Source organism: Rousettus aegyptiacus, unplaced genomic scaffold (assembly GCF_014176215.1).
Source record: "Rousettus aegyptiacus isolate mRouAeg1 unplaced genomic scaffold, mRouAeg1.p scaffold_m13_p_4, whole genome shotgun sequence".
NCBI classification, from domain to species: domain Eukaryota; kingdom Metazoa; phylum Chordata; class Mammalia; order Chiroptera; family Pteropodidae; genus Rousettus; species Rousettus aegyptiacus.
Window position 1 is genome coordinate 150,579,913 of NW_023416307.1, and position 16,680 is coordinate 150,596,592.

Consider the following 16,680-nt stretch of genomic DNA (forward strand, 5'->3'; position numbering starts at 1 on the left):
CTTTAGCTAGATGGATAAGTGAGACAGAGAGATGTGCGCACGCGCGCACATACACGCACACACACGCGCGCGCGCACAAACACACACAGAAACTCAAACTACTAAAATCAAAAATGAAAGTGGGGACATTATACCAATCCTACAGAATTAAAAAAGTGTTATAAGAGAGTACTATGAAAAATTGTACACCAACAAACTGAATAATCTAGATGAAATGGAAAAATTCCTAAAAACACAAACCCTACCATTACTCAATCATAAAGAAAAAGAAAATGTGAATAAACTGTAACTAAGAAGGATACTGAATCAGTAATTAAAAATCTCCTGACAAAGAAAAGCCCTGAACGTGATGTGATGGCTTCACTGGTGAATTCCATCAAACATTTAAAGAAGAACTAAAACCAATTCTTCTTAAACTTTTCCCCAAAATTGAAGAGAATACTTCTTAACTTGGTCTATGAAGCCAGCATTATCCTCATAACAAAGCCAGACAAAGACACAAGTATAGACCAATATTGCCGATGAATAATGATGTAAAAATCCTCTATAAAATATTATTAAACCAAATTAACCACTATATTAAAAGTATAATACACCATGATTTATTCCTGGTGTAATCCATGAAAATGAGATCTATTCTTGGAAGGCAAGGACGGTTTGACATATGAAAGTCAATCAATACAATATATAAATTAATACCCAAAACAATACTACCCAAAGCAATCTACAGATGCAATGTAATCCCTATCAACATCTCAATGGTGATTTTGCAGAAATAAAAAACCTATCCAAAAATTCACATGACCCAAAATTGACAGAACAATCTTATTTAAAAAAATGGAGGACTCAGACTTCTTGATTTAAAAACTTACTATAAAACTACAGTAATTAAATCAGTGTGGTACTTGCATAAAGACTGATATACTGACCAATGATATAGAGAACCCAGAAATCACTAGTCACATATATATAGTCAAATGATTTTTGACAAGGGTGCCAAGGCCATTTGATGGAGAAAGGACAGTCTTTTCAACCAATGGTGGTGGGAAACCTGGATGTCCACATGCAAATAACTGAAATTAGATCTTTACCTAACACTATATGCCAAAATTAACTCAAAAAAGATCAAAGACCTAAATGTAAGACCTGAAACTATAAAATTCTTAGAAGAAACATAGGGAAAACTTTTATGACATTGGATTTGGCAATAATTTATTGACTATGACACTAGGGCATAGGCAACAAATGGAAAATTTGCACAGCCAAACCGGACTTCATGAAAATTAAAAAAAAATATTGTGCCTCAAATGGCAATATTTACACAGTTCTGAAACAGCAACCCACAGAATGGGAGAAAACATTTTCAAATCAAGTATTTAATAATGGATTAATATCCAGAATATGTAGAGTTCTCAAAACTCAACAACAAAAAACAACCAACCTGGGTTCCCATTTTCTTACTTTTAAGAAATAAAATATTTCAGTCAAACAATTACCTTACTTTATCTTTCATGGTCAACTTGGCGTATATTTCATTAACCATGTCCATATCCTCAGTTTCTCAACTGAGGATTCCAAGATCCCCCTGAAACTGTGAATTGTGTGCAGAACTTTGCACATGAGTAAGTCCAGGCATTTTTCTGGGAAGAAGGTCCAGGATCATCAATCTCAAAGTGGTTCACTCAGAACAGACTAAGAATCACTATCTTATACCTGCATTTCACTAGGATGCTTCTACAGTGTATGGTATAAATGTAGGTCATATATTATGGTTTGACAGGTTTCATATTCTCTAAAGGATAAGTATGTTTACTTTTATATCTGGAAAAAAACTCAAAAGTTAACAAGTTCATTTACCTGCCTTCAGGCAAAATACTTCCAAAATTATCCAAGTCAGATACAAACTGAAAGTCTGTTTCTTTTTCCCCATGGAAAAGCAATTCTAGGACCTTGTTCTGTACCTATTACATTTTTTAACAACCACTATAAAATTTATCCTTGGTCTGTATTTGTTCCAGAGTGGTTCCTCGATAGCCATATTACTATTTCTCTTCACTTTATACACAGCTATAAACGTGTTAAAATCTTTTCCTGAGAAGATGTACTGCAATGTTCTTATTGCAGGCCATCTTTAAACTTAATGACTCTAGTGATAAATGTGTAGGCACACGACACAGCTCACACACATTAGGCAGGTGTCTGGCCAACATATTAGAACCTAAGTGTGATCGAGTTACTAAAAACAGGAGTTCAGAGCCCCAAATAGCTGGTAAAAATTGCTCAGAGGATACACTGCTGGTAGAAGGGGCTCTCCTGCTATTTCTGGCAGCTGCGCTGTGGGTCGTAAGTGTGGGTGTGATGGCATCGAGTGGAGACCTGACCTAACCATGGGCCTAGAACGTGTGGCCACTCGACTCTCACCCCAGCTGGCCTGTGATCACAGCCCCATTGCCCTCCCCAGTGGAGACGGTGCTCTCCAGGCTCCCCATGTGCAGGGGCACCCCAACTTCCCTGCTTGCCTGCCTCACAGATTTGTCTCCCATAATCTTCTCTACACAAACATGGGGCACTCTGGACCTCCCACCAACAGCGGGACCCTGCTTCCCTTTCGTACCCGCCCAATGGCTGGGATATGCCTGCACCCTGGAAGGTGGCCTCGTGCCTTCCCAGGGACAGTGGCCCAGCGCTGGCCTGGGCAGCCTGGCAGACACGCCCACTTTTGTGGGCTGAGCCATGGCTTCTCCAATGAGGTCTGACATACAGCCTTGGGGACAGGGTTTCCTGTCAAGTTTGTTTTTCGTTAGGTACTCTTCCTCTGCTTTAGGGTACCTTACAGAGTTCTTTCTAAATCTTACACGTACTCTTCTGTCATAGCTTAATGATTCTTTATATTAAATTTGTTTATATCACTGTGCGGTTTCTGTGCTCTGACTGGACCCACACTTACACAATCACAATGTCTTATTCTTTGATTATACTCATGGATAGTATTCATTAACAGACCATCTTCAAGTGTTTTTATTTTTCCTTCTAGTTTGTATTATGGTCAAAGAATGTGATCTATATATGATTTCCACTCATTAGAATTTATTGATATTCTTTTAACCTAATACATATTTAAGCTTCTAAAAATGTTTCTGAAAAACCGAAAAGAAGGTGCAGTCTCTGTTTTCAGGGTACAAAGATGGATATACTTCTATCGGATCAATCTTATTAAAGTTTTCATATCCGCTATATAAGAGTCAGCAAACTTCTTCTATAAAGAGCCAGACAGTAAATAATTAGGCTTCTGCACTTAAGGTCTCTGTTGTAACTCAACTACCACTGAGGTGCAAAAGCGGCTATAGACAATGTGTAAATAAATTGTCTGTGGGGCTGCATTCGATAAAACTTTATTTACAAAAATAGGCAGTGAGCCGGAGTCAGTCCACAGGCCCTGGTTTCTCAGCTCCTGCTCTACATCATTATTTATGCACTTGGGTCTGTCAAGCAATGAGAAAGATGTGTCAAATCTTTCAATACCACTGTGTTGTTGTTGTTGATTTCTCCCTGTTTGTTTTTTGTCCTTCTCTTTATATTGTTCTATGCTCTGATATTTGGCACAAAAAGGTTCCTGTGGATTTTAGTCCTTATCATTGTAGAATCTTTCTCTTTTGTTCTATTAAAGATTGTGTGTGTGTGTATGTGCACGCACACACACATGCATTAAACCCTACGCTTAATATAGGAAGACATTTAGAATGGAAATACAAAATAATAAAATTAAGACCAACGATAAGTTTAACAATAAATCCAGTTGGAATGAATTCATCTATTAAGAGAAAACAAACCACAGAATGCGGGAAACGCCAAAACCTAGTCTAAAAAATATATATGTGAAATAGTGTGTCTTAGAAGTTTACCTCTAATGGATTCTTCATCTGACTTAAATGATTTTTAAATCTTATTTGCTATAAATATCTGTCTTAAACAATTTTTAAATCTTATTTGCTATAAATATAATTATCCAATACATAATGTATTATATCAGTATACATGTAATGTACATATGCATTTTAACTGAATGGGGCAGTTTTGAGTCTTTCATATAAGAGTGTGTGGTTTGTGTTGGTCCTTCTCTGTCCCCTGGAACCTCGTCCGTTTCCTGACTGTCAGGGTTCAGCCCCCCAACTCCAAGCTGGAGCCGCTGGCGAGTGTGGCCATTTTCCTGGTAACAATTCGAGACAGAATATTGGGCTTTTCACGTGAACACATGATCCCTGCGCAGTTTGCCCCAGAGATCCCGCCCCTCTGAGGGGGGCGCACCCAGTCCCCTGGGGTTTGGGTTGCTCCCTCCCTTTGCTATGAGCCCACTGCCACTTTTTTTTGGTGACTGCTCTATCCCATATATGCTATTATTGAATGCAACCCAGTACTGACCAATTTACCACTTTCCCCCACTTTTCTTCCTCCGTTGAACCAAATCTTTATTTGGTGAATACAGTTACATCTATAGAATTCTTCATCCAAACTGCACTTGCCCGCCTTTGAGCCGGAGGGCAGAAAAAGGCAAACCCGAGCGCCCTGAGCACCGAGGCGCGGTCACCCCGCGAAGGGCGGAGGCCCAGCGTGTGCTCCCTTGGCTTCCCGCCACCCCTCATTCTCGGGTCCCCGTATCTGGAGAGGTTTTCAAGGGACTTATGGGATGCCATCAGCCGACACTCTGACAGACGGCTTTATCCACGGGTGGGAGTCATGTGTCTACACATTGGGTCCCCTTTAAGTTCAGCTAAAATGATTCAGTTGGTCCAAACTCCAAGTTTCTGTTGGGTTCTTTTCACATAGTCAGTGATCTTGTATAGTCTTACCTGTTTTCACCTAATTTCACTAATTTCACTCTATTTCTGTGAAAATCAAGGGGATATGCTCCGGGTCTGTCTGTACTTCATTTCTGGGGACCCCTACATGTCAAACACAACCCTAAAATGTCTTTTTGAAAGAGAACTGATCCCCATATAATGGATTTTTTCCTCCTTCCTGGAACTCATTTCTCGAATTTTTTTTTTTTTTTTTTTACCTCACATTCATTAATAAGGATTTGAGAGTCTGCTTTGCTTAAATATCCATTTAAACAAAAGCTAGGCCACCTGGTTTTAAAATAAAGTCGAAATTTAGTAATCCCGGGCCAAATAATCGTCTGAAAATTCTTCTAGTTCTAGTTTTGAAAGGAATTAAAATAGCATAGAGACCTGAGACATCATGAAATTCAAATAAAATTGCTTCCACCTCAGCAATGCTCTGAACGACGCACGCACAGGTGAGCCCTTACCAGCGGAATGAGCAGGCTGATGAGGTCTGTCAGAGGCTTGCTGAGCAGCAGCAGGTCTTCTGCGGCCTGCGTGTCGCCTCCTGAGCCGGACTTCTGCGCCTTGAACAGGGGCAAGAGAAAAGAGAGGGCATCTTGGAGATGAGTCAGCTCCGTCCTGGGAGACAGCGCCCCTCAGCCTAGCAGGTGAAGGGGGCTGAGGACGTATTCCCCCTCGGGCCCCAAAGAGAAGTTATGCTCTGCTGTCACATGGCCCAGAGTGCACGTGCTGCCACTGCCACCAGCTCCGGCTACAGAGGCAGGCCTAGGTAGTCCACGGATAAAGCAACCCCGAGGGCTGCCGCTGGAGGAACGATGTTGCCAGTCACACACTGCGGCGGGCGAGCGCTTCCTTTCCGACCACCCTAACACGAGGCGCTCTTAGCCCCATTTTCCAGGAGAGAGAACTGAAGCTCAGAAAAGTCGCTTGTGCCAAGTCTCACAGAATAATAGGTGACGACGCTGGAGGATAAACCTAGGCTGTGTGACTCCAAATCACACATGCTCATCTCTCCTGGGCATTATCGCGCACATGAGATTAATGCACACCATTCCTCCTCTGCATGCACACGCGTGCTCAAATAACACCTAGAACGTTTGCCCAGTGTGCTCCTGCATGAATATGCTTCAGATATGTCTACATTGCTTAGTTAGCATGGGCTTGAACAGCAAGGGATATAAGAAATGAGAAGTGAGTGCCTTTAAGTGTTGTCTTCTTCCAGGGGTTTTATAGAACTAATTCCAGAGATTTCTATCGTAGAGATCAATAATTTCATATTTTAAAAAGGCACTGATTATTGATCGTGTTTATTATGGCACAGATGCATTTCTTTCACATACTTCCTCCGTTTTTACTTTCACTCGGAAGAAACGAAACCGCTTTTAGGTAATGACCTTCGCCAGAACCTTGAGAGCAGGCCGCAGGCTGTCCCACCCCACATCATTAAGCTGGACTCCAGGGCACTTCCCATAAATGCCAGGCTTCGTCTGCTCTCAGGCCCATGGGCAGAATTCGAGTTGCCTGCTTTCTTTGGTTCAGAACTTCGCCGCAGATCAGATGCCTGCCTTTGACAACCGGCACCTCTCTGTAGCCAAGGGAAATGATGGCAGAATTTCCTTCTAGAAAACAAACAGGTAGCACTATCCCAGAGGTCTGAACCTTTCTGAATCTTGGCTGCTAAGTCCCGCTTTCTGAAGCACAATTCGAGACAGAATATTGGGCTTTTTACGTGAACACATGATCCCTCAGAGCAGACCGATTCTCCCTCGGGAAAGGGAAGGCAGATTTGCAAACCGGCGCCGAGGCAGTCAGGGCATGGTGTCGCTGCTTCCTGTCCAAACACGGATGGGGCCACGAGAACGAGCACACAGGGTGGCACCTTACCTACAGGACGTCCAGGTCTTCTAAGATCTACACAGTCATTTGTCATTGTCACCAAGAAACATCCAGACCCCGCCACCGGTATTCACGCTGCCCCTCCTTGCAACGTTGCCAAGGGTTCCAGAAACGGAATGCTGCGGCTTCGCACGACAGGAAGGAGCGCGCCAAGAACGCATTCAACTCGCATCAAGGGGATCCCCTCTGCACCAAGGGGATCCCTGCACGGACTCTAAGTAACGAACGAGGAGCCGGGGCCCGCCTCTGCTCAGGGTCCTCCAGGTCCCCGACATCACACTTCCTCAGGCCAGCCTCTTGATTCTTGGATCCGTGGCCCTCTGTGCCTTTTGCCAAGGGCACTTTCCTCGGCATAAAAACCCCATCTCTGCCATGAAACTGCAACTGTCCTCTCCGCCCAGGTCCTCTGCCTTCGCCCTGATCCCACTGACCCCTTTCTGTAACTCGCCGCCCCCTGTCCTAGGCACCCAGTGTTCGTGGCCCGCCCAGTTGTCACAGTCCAGGCGAGAGAAGACAGACGGTAGGCCACGCTGGGGGACCAGCCGGGCTTCAGAGAAGCGGCTGGCTTTGTTAGATAGCGAAGGTAAGAATCGACATTATTTTTGCGATGTCAGGTTAGATGTGGAATATGGAAGAGAGAGAAATGCTAAGAATGACACCCGGGTTTGCAGTTTGCACAGCAACATGAGGGTGGTGCGGCTTGCTCGCAGGAGAATGGTGCAGGGAGGTGCATTCTGAGCTCTGCTGTGGACATACTGAATTCCTGCCGGTTATGGGACATTCTAGTTGTTGTGTTGAGGAAGCTGCTAGGTGTACTGAGTATGGGTCTCAGGAGAAAACTCTATGTGGAAATATAAATTTAATAGTTTTAAACATATAAAACCTGAGAACATCAACTTATGAGCCATATGGAACATTCAATGGCAATACAGCATTACCCCAAATGAGATCACAGGAATACAGCTAATTCTGCAGCATAAAAAAGCTCAAGGATAACACAATTCTATCACGTTTAGCATTGCTACTTGAGTCTGGTCCATGGGGGAGGCACTCAACGGGGGCTTGTTAAACAAGCAGAGGAAAGGCGTCCGTACAGACAAGAGAAAGTCAAGTCCTCAAGCAGCTGCAGTCTGAGGCCCTCGCAGGTTTGAACACGATGAAGCACAACCGGCAACGGTGTGGCCCAGACCAAGGTCACGCTCACCGTGCTCCCCCCACACCGTCACGCGCGCACGCGAGGCACAGGTGACGCGACTCACGCCCCACGCTGCGGGATCTCATCCCCACCGTCCTGGTGGTCGAGTCCATGGCCCCCTTCTCCGCCCCCCGCCACTTCACCTCCGCGTCTACCTCCGCCGCAGTTTGCACCCTCCACCTCCAGCAGGCTTTCGGAAGCGCGTCGTCCTTTTAATTAAACCCTGAGATCCCGCAGCGTGGGGCGTGAGTCGCGTCGCCTGTGCCTCGCGCGTGCGCGTGACGGTGTGGGGGGAGCACGGTGAGCGTGAACTTGGTCTGGGCCACACTGTTGCCGGTTGTGCTTCATCGTGTTCAAACCTGCGAGGGCCTCAGACTTCAGCTGCTTGAGGACTTGACTTTCTCTTGTCTCTACAAATTAACATACCATAAGCCTGCTAGGACTTAGTTTACTCGGTAAATATGAACCGAGTGCCCTCCCATGCACAAGCACTCAGAAATGAGGAAGTCATGGCCCACAGGAAGCCCTCTGGAAACAGGAAGTTGACGTGAGTGAGCACCTTTCTTCCCTTGCTGTTAATGATACGGCAACCATTTACTGCTCACCTTCCCTGGGCCAGGTATCTCTCTTATTCTCTCCCTGAAGTCCCAGGGCAACCCCGCAGAGTAGTCATTAGCATATCTATTTTACATAGGAGGAAACCGATACTCAGGTGGATAACCTGCCCAGGGTTTTACAGGTGGCAAGTGGTGGGGCTGGGTTTGAAATCGAGGCATTCCAGCCTTCAAGGCCCACGCGCCCCCACCATGCCAGGACCAATTCTGCTTCACAAGGCAGGCTGGGGTTAGAAACTGAACTCCTAAAGGAGACGCCGACACCTGCTTCTCTCCACTCACTTCCTCCCCGACACACATTCCTGCATCATATCATTCTCCTCCGCGGGGGGAAAAAAAGTGCTTCATAAATCTAATCACCACTATCGTTTTAAACACTGGCAACCCCCAGTCCCTTGATTCCTCTAGAGAAGTTCCTATTAGAAGTTTTTGAATGCAGAAGAATCCCCAGTGTGGAGCATGTTTGTAAATGGAAGAAGTGACTTATGGTTTGGAAAATACTTATAGGAGAACGTGTCTTCGATGCACACTGCATTTCTTTGCCCAGCCCTTTCCCCTAATTCAGTCTCAAGGACTCCACCTCTTTCAAAGTGACACCAGTTGTCATGGAGATCAGTAGTGAAGGCCAAAAGCGGTACCTGGCAGAATATTAGAGGGGAGGATTTAGAAAGATGATTGCAGTAAAGTGTACTGTGGAGTTGAAGAAAATGAAAAAAGAAAAAACAGTAATCTATTAGTACACTAGCAAATGGTAAAAGAGTTAGAAAGTACTTTGTATTGAAGAGTTTCCTTTTAAATACCCTTGAATATCTACCTAATAATCACTTATAATCAAAGTGGGATTTCTATTGTTCTGAAATTTTTAAACTTCTGATCCTTTTTATCTGCAATCTCCAAAACAATCTTTTACAGACTGATCTATTAGAGCATCTTGTGAGAGAAACTATAGACTTCATCCAGAAGAATTACATAAAACTACCGTTATGGAAACAAACGATGTTCTCTGAAGAGACACTAGAAAAGAGAGAAAAAGCTACGAGAAATCCATAACTCAGAATTCCACAAGTACTTAACAATGTTCTACTGTTAATTTAGAATTATTACAGATGAGGAAAACCACCAACGAGGTCGTTCAAAGGCCAGTTTCATCTTCTGGCTTTACAAGCTTGGGTTAAATACTTACTATTACATTTGTTGAGGGGATCTTGGAATTATTTATTAAACCACACTAGACAAGCAAAATACTTGAGCTGCTCTACTGTGGGTAAAGGTTACCATTTATCACAATGATGAATAACAGAGACTAACGCAGGATCCAGGGATTCATTCTTGGCTCTGCTACTGTGACTCCGGGCAAGGAATCAAGACAATTTGGTTTCCACTTTAGCTTCTGCATCTATTCAAGCCAGGAGGCTACCCTTTGACATACACCTCTTACGGTTTTACCAGAATTCAAAATACAACAGTGCGCTCACATCGGCTGTGTGCTTCCCATGCTCTAGTTAATCGACTGACTCAGGTGGTTGGAGAAAACATTAAATGAAATTGGCACATGGAGGCGCCCGACACAGAAAGTACTTAATAAACCCACATCCCCTCCCCTCCTTAGAACATGATGCTTAGTGAATCCAGGTCTGGTCTGGGGCAAATTGACTTTCCCACAGCCACTGAATACACATCTAGTGCTCAACATCATCTTATGATCCACAGTATTGGTCATAAGGGAAGCACGTGCAAGAGTTCACGTGTCGCGTATGTACATGTGTGCATGTGTGTGTGTGTGTGTGGATACAAACGTATATGAATGTGTGTGTGCGTGTGTGCACCTAAGACCTCAGCCCACTGCTCCTGGCCAGCTAACGCATCCTGTCGGGGTGGGCTGCAGCCCCGCGTCTCACAGGAGAGACCGCCCTGCCTGGCCAACCCGAGGGTGCTCGTCAGGCAGGCAAGACGATCCTTCGGCCAGGCGCCGTACCCCGCTTAGCGCTCGCTAAGTCTTTGCGGAGGCCTCCCCTGCTTCCCTTTCAAACCCGGCGATCAAATATCTGCTCTGCGCACAGGTCACCCAAAGATGGCTTCTTTGGTAGGCTCTCCCTACAGAATCACAAGCTCTTTTTCAAAAATGAACACACATTAGAAGTCGATTAGAAAGGAGAGCACGGAAGGGGAGTGCGACGTGGCACGGGGCTGCGGAAGGTGTGGGAGAAGAGGCCGTCTACCTGCAGCGCCAGCCGGACGACGCTGGACGTGTAGGTCAGCATGCCGTGCAAAATGTCCAGCAGGGAACACAGCAGCGCGGCCGCCGTCTCATTGCTGTTTCTATTGTCCGCGTCCAAGCACAGCGTGACAGTCTCGGTGAACAGGTTACAGACGTGACGGACCAGTCCTGAGGGTAAGAGGACAAGGGCACAGTGTTTATCATAAATGGTCAAACTCACACGTACAGGCGTTTGCACTGTACGATGCATGACCTCTGAGCAGTCCTCCAGCCGTCCTGCGTCCCACACACGTGGGCAAGTTTTTTTCTAACGCGGGTTTCCAGGCCTCGCTCCCAGAGTTTGCTCAGGAGCTTGGGATGGGGCCTCGGAGTACACGAGGTAAACAAGCTCCCCGGGTGACTTTGATGCAAGGGTTCCCCAAACTACACGTTGAGGAACACGATGCTACATGGACAGGCTTCGCTGGGACAGAGGACTCCCTGAGGCTGAAAGAAAACATGTTGTACGTGGACGGACCATCACCAAGTTCTCCATTTGCAGGCCCGGTTCTTTGTGGTACGGACCACGGGCGAACCCAGGGACCTCTCACGGGGCCTACAGGTAACTGGGTCTCCTCAAGAGGTTAAAGCAATGAAGTGTTTCTTCTTATCAATCCAAAACATGTGAAATGTAAGATTAATTATAATTTTAAGAAATTTGAAATTTAGATATAGCTCAATTCTATCATTTTTGTCTCTGAAAACTGTCATGAACAGTGTGGCTGTTCTGCATCAATTTTTAGTTTGACGTAATCCGTCACAACTAATACATCTTCGCATTGGGGAGGCATTATTATTTTTAAGTTGGTACTTTTATTGTTACTATTTTATAGCATTAAACTTTGTATCAGGAAACTTGATTCAGATGTAAGTGTGGTGAAAATACAACATGAAATATAAAAAGTTAAATGGTACATTGAACTTTTAATGTTAGATTGCCTGAATGTTCAAAAAAAGTGAATTTTCAAATAAAAATATTTTATGCAAGCAGATAGGTCAAAAAAAAAAAAACAACAGTATGGTAAGGAAGTCTAAAATGTAGCGTAAGCTGGATTTTACTGAATGTGCAATAAATTTGTTCCTCTTTCTCAGATGATCAAGGGGATGGAAATTCTACCAGCCACAGCCGTCCAAGCTCTGGTACTTCTACCAAACAATGCACATTGTCATTTCCAGTAAACCTAGTTTTCCTAGACAAGTACCAAGTAATTCTTAGACTACAAAAGTATTTAATTTTGTCAGTAAAAACAGAAAGAAACCAAAATTACAGAGGCATCATTCAAAATTGTACTCCTTGTGGCAAAAACTGGTGCAAGTCACAAAGCTGAAGATAAATACACTGGAAGGGAAAGTAGAATGAATTACAGGCCACGTTTCTTTATCAAACAACGAGGTTTGACAGCGCATCTCCTCAATGACACATCAACTAGGACACGTGCGTTACACCAGCAGGCACGCTCCTGAGTCAGAATGCGTCGCTCACGTGCGTGCTGTGAAGCAGCACTTGGCTTTCATGAGCTGCAGACGGGGCAGGGGGGCTTTAAAACATCGTATCAGGGAGAGAAGATGTTCTCCTGTGGGGTTTCACGGTTACTTTGTGACACAGCACGCAGATGGTCGAAGATGCAGGAGGGTGAGTACTGGTGAAGTCCAGCCGCATGACAAGTGGCTCTGCAGGAGATACAGGGGAGCCCGTGGGTGCCCTCCTACATGCTGCTTGAGTCTAACTGAACAGCCGGTGAGCTGCGGTATTGTTCCCGGTCTGTGTCCGGTCTTCAGGGAAGGAGCGCGAACAAGGAGCACAATCAGGTTGGGAGGGCACTCCGCCCAGCCCGCTCGGTGAAAAGACAGGCAGGCAAGGCCGCACTCTGACGTGGCACACGGACTTCACCAGCCGCCAGGGGAGGTGCGCGTACAAGATTAGAAATGAAGTATGACGTAAAATACTTCCTCACAACAGTGATGACGCCAGCGAAGCCTGTTAATACGATTTCGAGTAGCCTATCTTCGCAGCCGTAACTTTCACTTCAGGGTCAAACTCTTTATTATGAAAACAAAGTCATGAGACAGTTCTATAATATGAATCCCTATTATCCTCTTCAATAATTATCAACATTTTGCTAATCCTATTTAATCTATCCCCATCTACATTTTTATTAAATACCAGACGTCATCTTATTTCTCCTGCAAATCCTACTGTACAGTCGAACGCATAGACTTTTTTAATATAAGCACTATGCCATTGCCACTTAATAAAATAAATAAACAAATATACTCAATACACAGCCTAAACTCAAAACTCAACACTGCCTTTCATTATACTTAGTTTATTTAAATTGGGACACAAACCAGATCAACACATTCCATTTGGTTGCAGACCTTACATCTCCTCATCCTCTAACAGGCCCTTCTCCACCCGCGATCCTTCACGTCATTTATTTGTTGAAGAAACCAGAATATTTTCCTGAGGTGTTGTAGTCCTCTATCCCTGTATTTCCTGTAAACTGGTAATCAGACCTAGAGAATCAACTTAACTCCTGGGTTCACTTGTTTTGGCAACGATACTTGGGGCTGGGAATTTGTTTCCTGCTGCCCTATATCCGGGAGGACATATCATCTAGCTGTTCCACACTTAATGATGTCAAAATTGATACCTGGGTTCAGGGATCATTAGCCTAATTCACCCGTTATCAAGTTCCCATCAAACGGCATCTACCTGTGAGCACTGTTTATCATGGAGCCCCTTGGAGCAACCGGTGGAGAACCGAGGACAGAAGGCTAATGAGGAGGCCACTGTGCTGGTGTCCTGACCAAGAGAGGGCAGACACAGCCCTAGTAAGTGTGATTTGTTACGCTATGGCAACGGTGGGGTGGGGCCGAAACGCATCACTAGGGAATAGGAGAACTGTGCCACTGCTGGCAGAAATGAGGGGCTATTTTAGGAACTGTACGTTAGCTTTCAAGACTGAGATAACTTCCAAAGCCAACGCCCAAGGGCGGTTGGAGATTAAGGCCTACAAACTGGGTAGCGCTTGAGACTGGAAAGTGAGAGGTGGGAGATGATCAGAGAGAGTGGAGAAGTTCCCAAAGGACAGGCAAGACTCAGGCACGGAGCCAAAAACTGAGGGCTGGGGAAACCCCAGACAGCGGCAGGGATTTACCGAGGGAATGGAGGCGGAGGTGCTGGCGTAACAGGTTTCATCCTACGGGCCATTGTTTTCTTATTATAAATGCAATGTGTCCTCATTATAGATGAGCTCACATTTGTTTCCTTATACTTTTAAAATTCAAATACAAATAAATGTATTTGTATGTCAAATGTATGCCACAGACAATAAAAAGTTCACTGACAGTCCATTTCCTCAAAACTCATCATACATCAGGGCGCTGTAGAGTCTTCCCAGGCCTATGAAATACATGTGAAGACACGGGTACGTATTTTCATGGATTATATCCTACAGCTTGCGTTTTTCACTGGAGAGTATGTTAGAGACATCTTACCACATTGTAGCGTGCTAACTTGTCCTTTTAAGTAACTGCACAATGGCCTGTTTTTAAAAGAAAATTCCATGATACAGTCAACAATCACAAGGCGTTCTCAAGAAGCCGAAGCTCAGGTGCCTCCTGGTTCCGGTGCATCGGCCACTCTGCACAAAGAAGTGACTGTGTCCCCAGCCACAGTCAACTGTTTCTTTCTCTTGGAGTTCCAGAAACAAGGCTGGGAAAGAAAGAGTGGCATCTCTGAGGACCATGCTTTAACCTTTGAACCCAGGGAGTGGCTGTGGTAATGCAGCATCTCAAGGAGCAAGGATGCTGGGCTACAGCAGGAATGAAAAGGGGAACATGGGAGGAGAAGAGAAGCATGGGGGAGGGGGCCTGCGGGGGTCATTGGGCTCCTGGTTTCAGCTGTTTCTGGGGCTTGTGAATGATTCCTGCTTTGAATTCCTTCCATCAGACATCTTCTCACCTGTAGACTTTCTCCTTTTCGAGTGGCTGGTTCGAGTTAGGTTTCTGATACATGCAGGTAACAGTGTAAACCAACGCAATGGACTGGGAGTTCTTGCCCTTAAGTCCCTTTTCAATGGGATAAAGCAGCAGTTGCCCAGTTATTAAATTGCGAGTTATGTAGTGATCTTCAAAAACGTCTTTCCTTGACTCCATGAATTATCCATTCCCTGCACCCTACCTTGCTCCCTTTCTTCTGAGCTGTATTTATTTTTTTATATCAGAGTCAGAAGTCTTACCACAGTCCCACTCAAGTCACCTACCTCTCCCCAGAGACAACTAGTTTCACTTCTTTTACTTGATTATTTTACTATTTACTCCATTTCTCTAAACGACACCCTTGTATTCGAGTTCAGGCATTATCCGTCACCTTCCTACCGTGCAACAAGGACGACGCGGCCCTTGCCCCACCCTCCGCCTCAGACACACACAATTCCCACCCCTCGTCCCCCCACTGCGGTTATGTCTTGATCAGACCGATATATTCAGTGATTACACTGCTGACCGTATAAACACTATTTCCAACTAAATCATGTAGAAAACCATGATCATTTATCCTTTCCTTGGCAACTTTTCATCTTCCATAGTGTTAAAAATTTAGAAGACTTGACTCTTGTTTTAATGGCATCTGGGGAGTGTCATAGGCTAAATAATGCCCGGCTCCCAAAGATGTCCGCAACCCAATCCCTGGAAACTGTGAATATTGCCTCACAAGGAAAGAGGGACTTTGCAAGTGTGAAGAAGGTTCTTGAGATGGGAGATTATACTTGGTTATCTAAGTGGACCAAATGTAATCACGAGGGTTCTTGTAAGAACCTAACAGAGCGGCCGTGGCCAACTCACCCCATTTTATGGAGCCTTAACTTCCTCCTTAGAAAATGAAGGAGAAGCATGTGTGACGATACCTGAGGTTCTTTTAGCTCTGGCATATGTCAGGAGGAGATCAAAGGGGGAGATGACAAAAGTGAGAGCTTGAAGTGACAAAAGGAAGGGGCCACAAGTCAAAGAGTGCAGGTCGTCTCCAGAAGCTTTTCAGCTTGGGTTTTCAAGGCAAGGACATGGAAGCCTCCAGAAAGAATGAAGCCCCGCCAGCATCTTAACTGTAGGCTTCGACCTCCAGAACTGTAAGAGGGTACAGTTTTGTGTTGTTTTGAGCCCCTAAACTTGTGGCTTTGTGACAACAAGAAACTAATACAAGGAGAAAGCAAAAGCAACTCTCTTGGCTTAGTCTGCCATCTTTACCAAGAAGTCCTCAGCCCTTCCTACTGATGAGACGTACTTCTGAGTTTATCAACTGATGGACCAAGAACTCGGAGAACCCAGTCTGATAATATTGAAGACACTATATTCCCTACATTGTTTTGTGGGAAATGTTTACGAATTGGCTCATTTCTGTTTGGCATAAAATACAGAGGGAAACTCTATCATTCAAATTATCGCAGAGAAAACTCAACAGACTGGGAGCCTGAGGATGCGCATCCCGGTCTCCACGCCACCGGAACCTAACGGAGTGGCTGTGGCCAACTCACCCCATTTTATGGGGCCTTGACTTCCTCCTTAGAAAATGAAGAAGGAGCACGTGTGATGATACTTGAGGTTCTTTTAGCTCTGGCATACGTCAGAATGTGGCAAATGAATGGTAATTTCCTCTAAATCTATTAAAACTCTGCTCGGAAAATTATCTCCATATACTTTTAATAAAGATGCATGGTAGTAACTGTGACTCTAAAGTTAAAAATTAGATATTAAAATAAGCCAGTGCAGAGAAACAATAATGATAGCAAGAAAAGAAAAAAAAAACAATATGGCTCTTACCATGTGATTATTCTAAATGCTTTAACAGCTATCTAAACAAAATCCCATATACAA

The 16,680-nt window shown here is 44.6% G+C and overlaps 1 protein-coding gene across 8 annotated transcripts in view; it reads right to left on the reverse strand.

Moving 5' to 3' along the window:
- ULK4 (unc-51 like kinase 4) overlaps window positions 1-16,680 on the reverse strand; it is a 364,809-nt gene that overhangs the window by 109,287 nt on the left and 238,842 nt on the right. For all 8 annotated transcript variants that reach the window (XR_004950599.1, XM_016163283.2, XM_036219850.1 and 5 more), the window contains exons 33-34: window positions 10,769-10,935; window positions 5,309-5,407 (exon numbers count right to left, since the gene is read on the reverse strand). Coding sequence is in view for 7 of the 8 variants with exons in the window: in XM_016163283.2 (XP_016018769.2) it covers window positions 5,309-5,407; window positions 10,769-10,935 (266 nt within the window). In the remaining variant the exon portion in view is untranslated. The remainder of the gene's footprint in view (window positions 1-5,308; window positions 5,408-10,768; window positions 10,936-16,680) is intronic.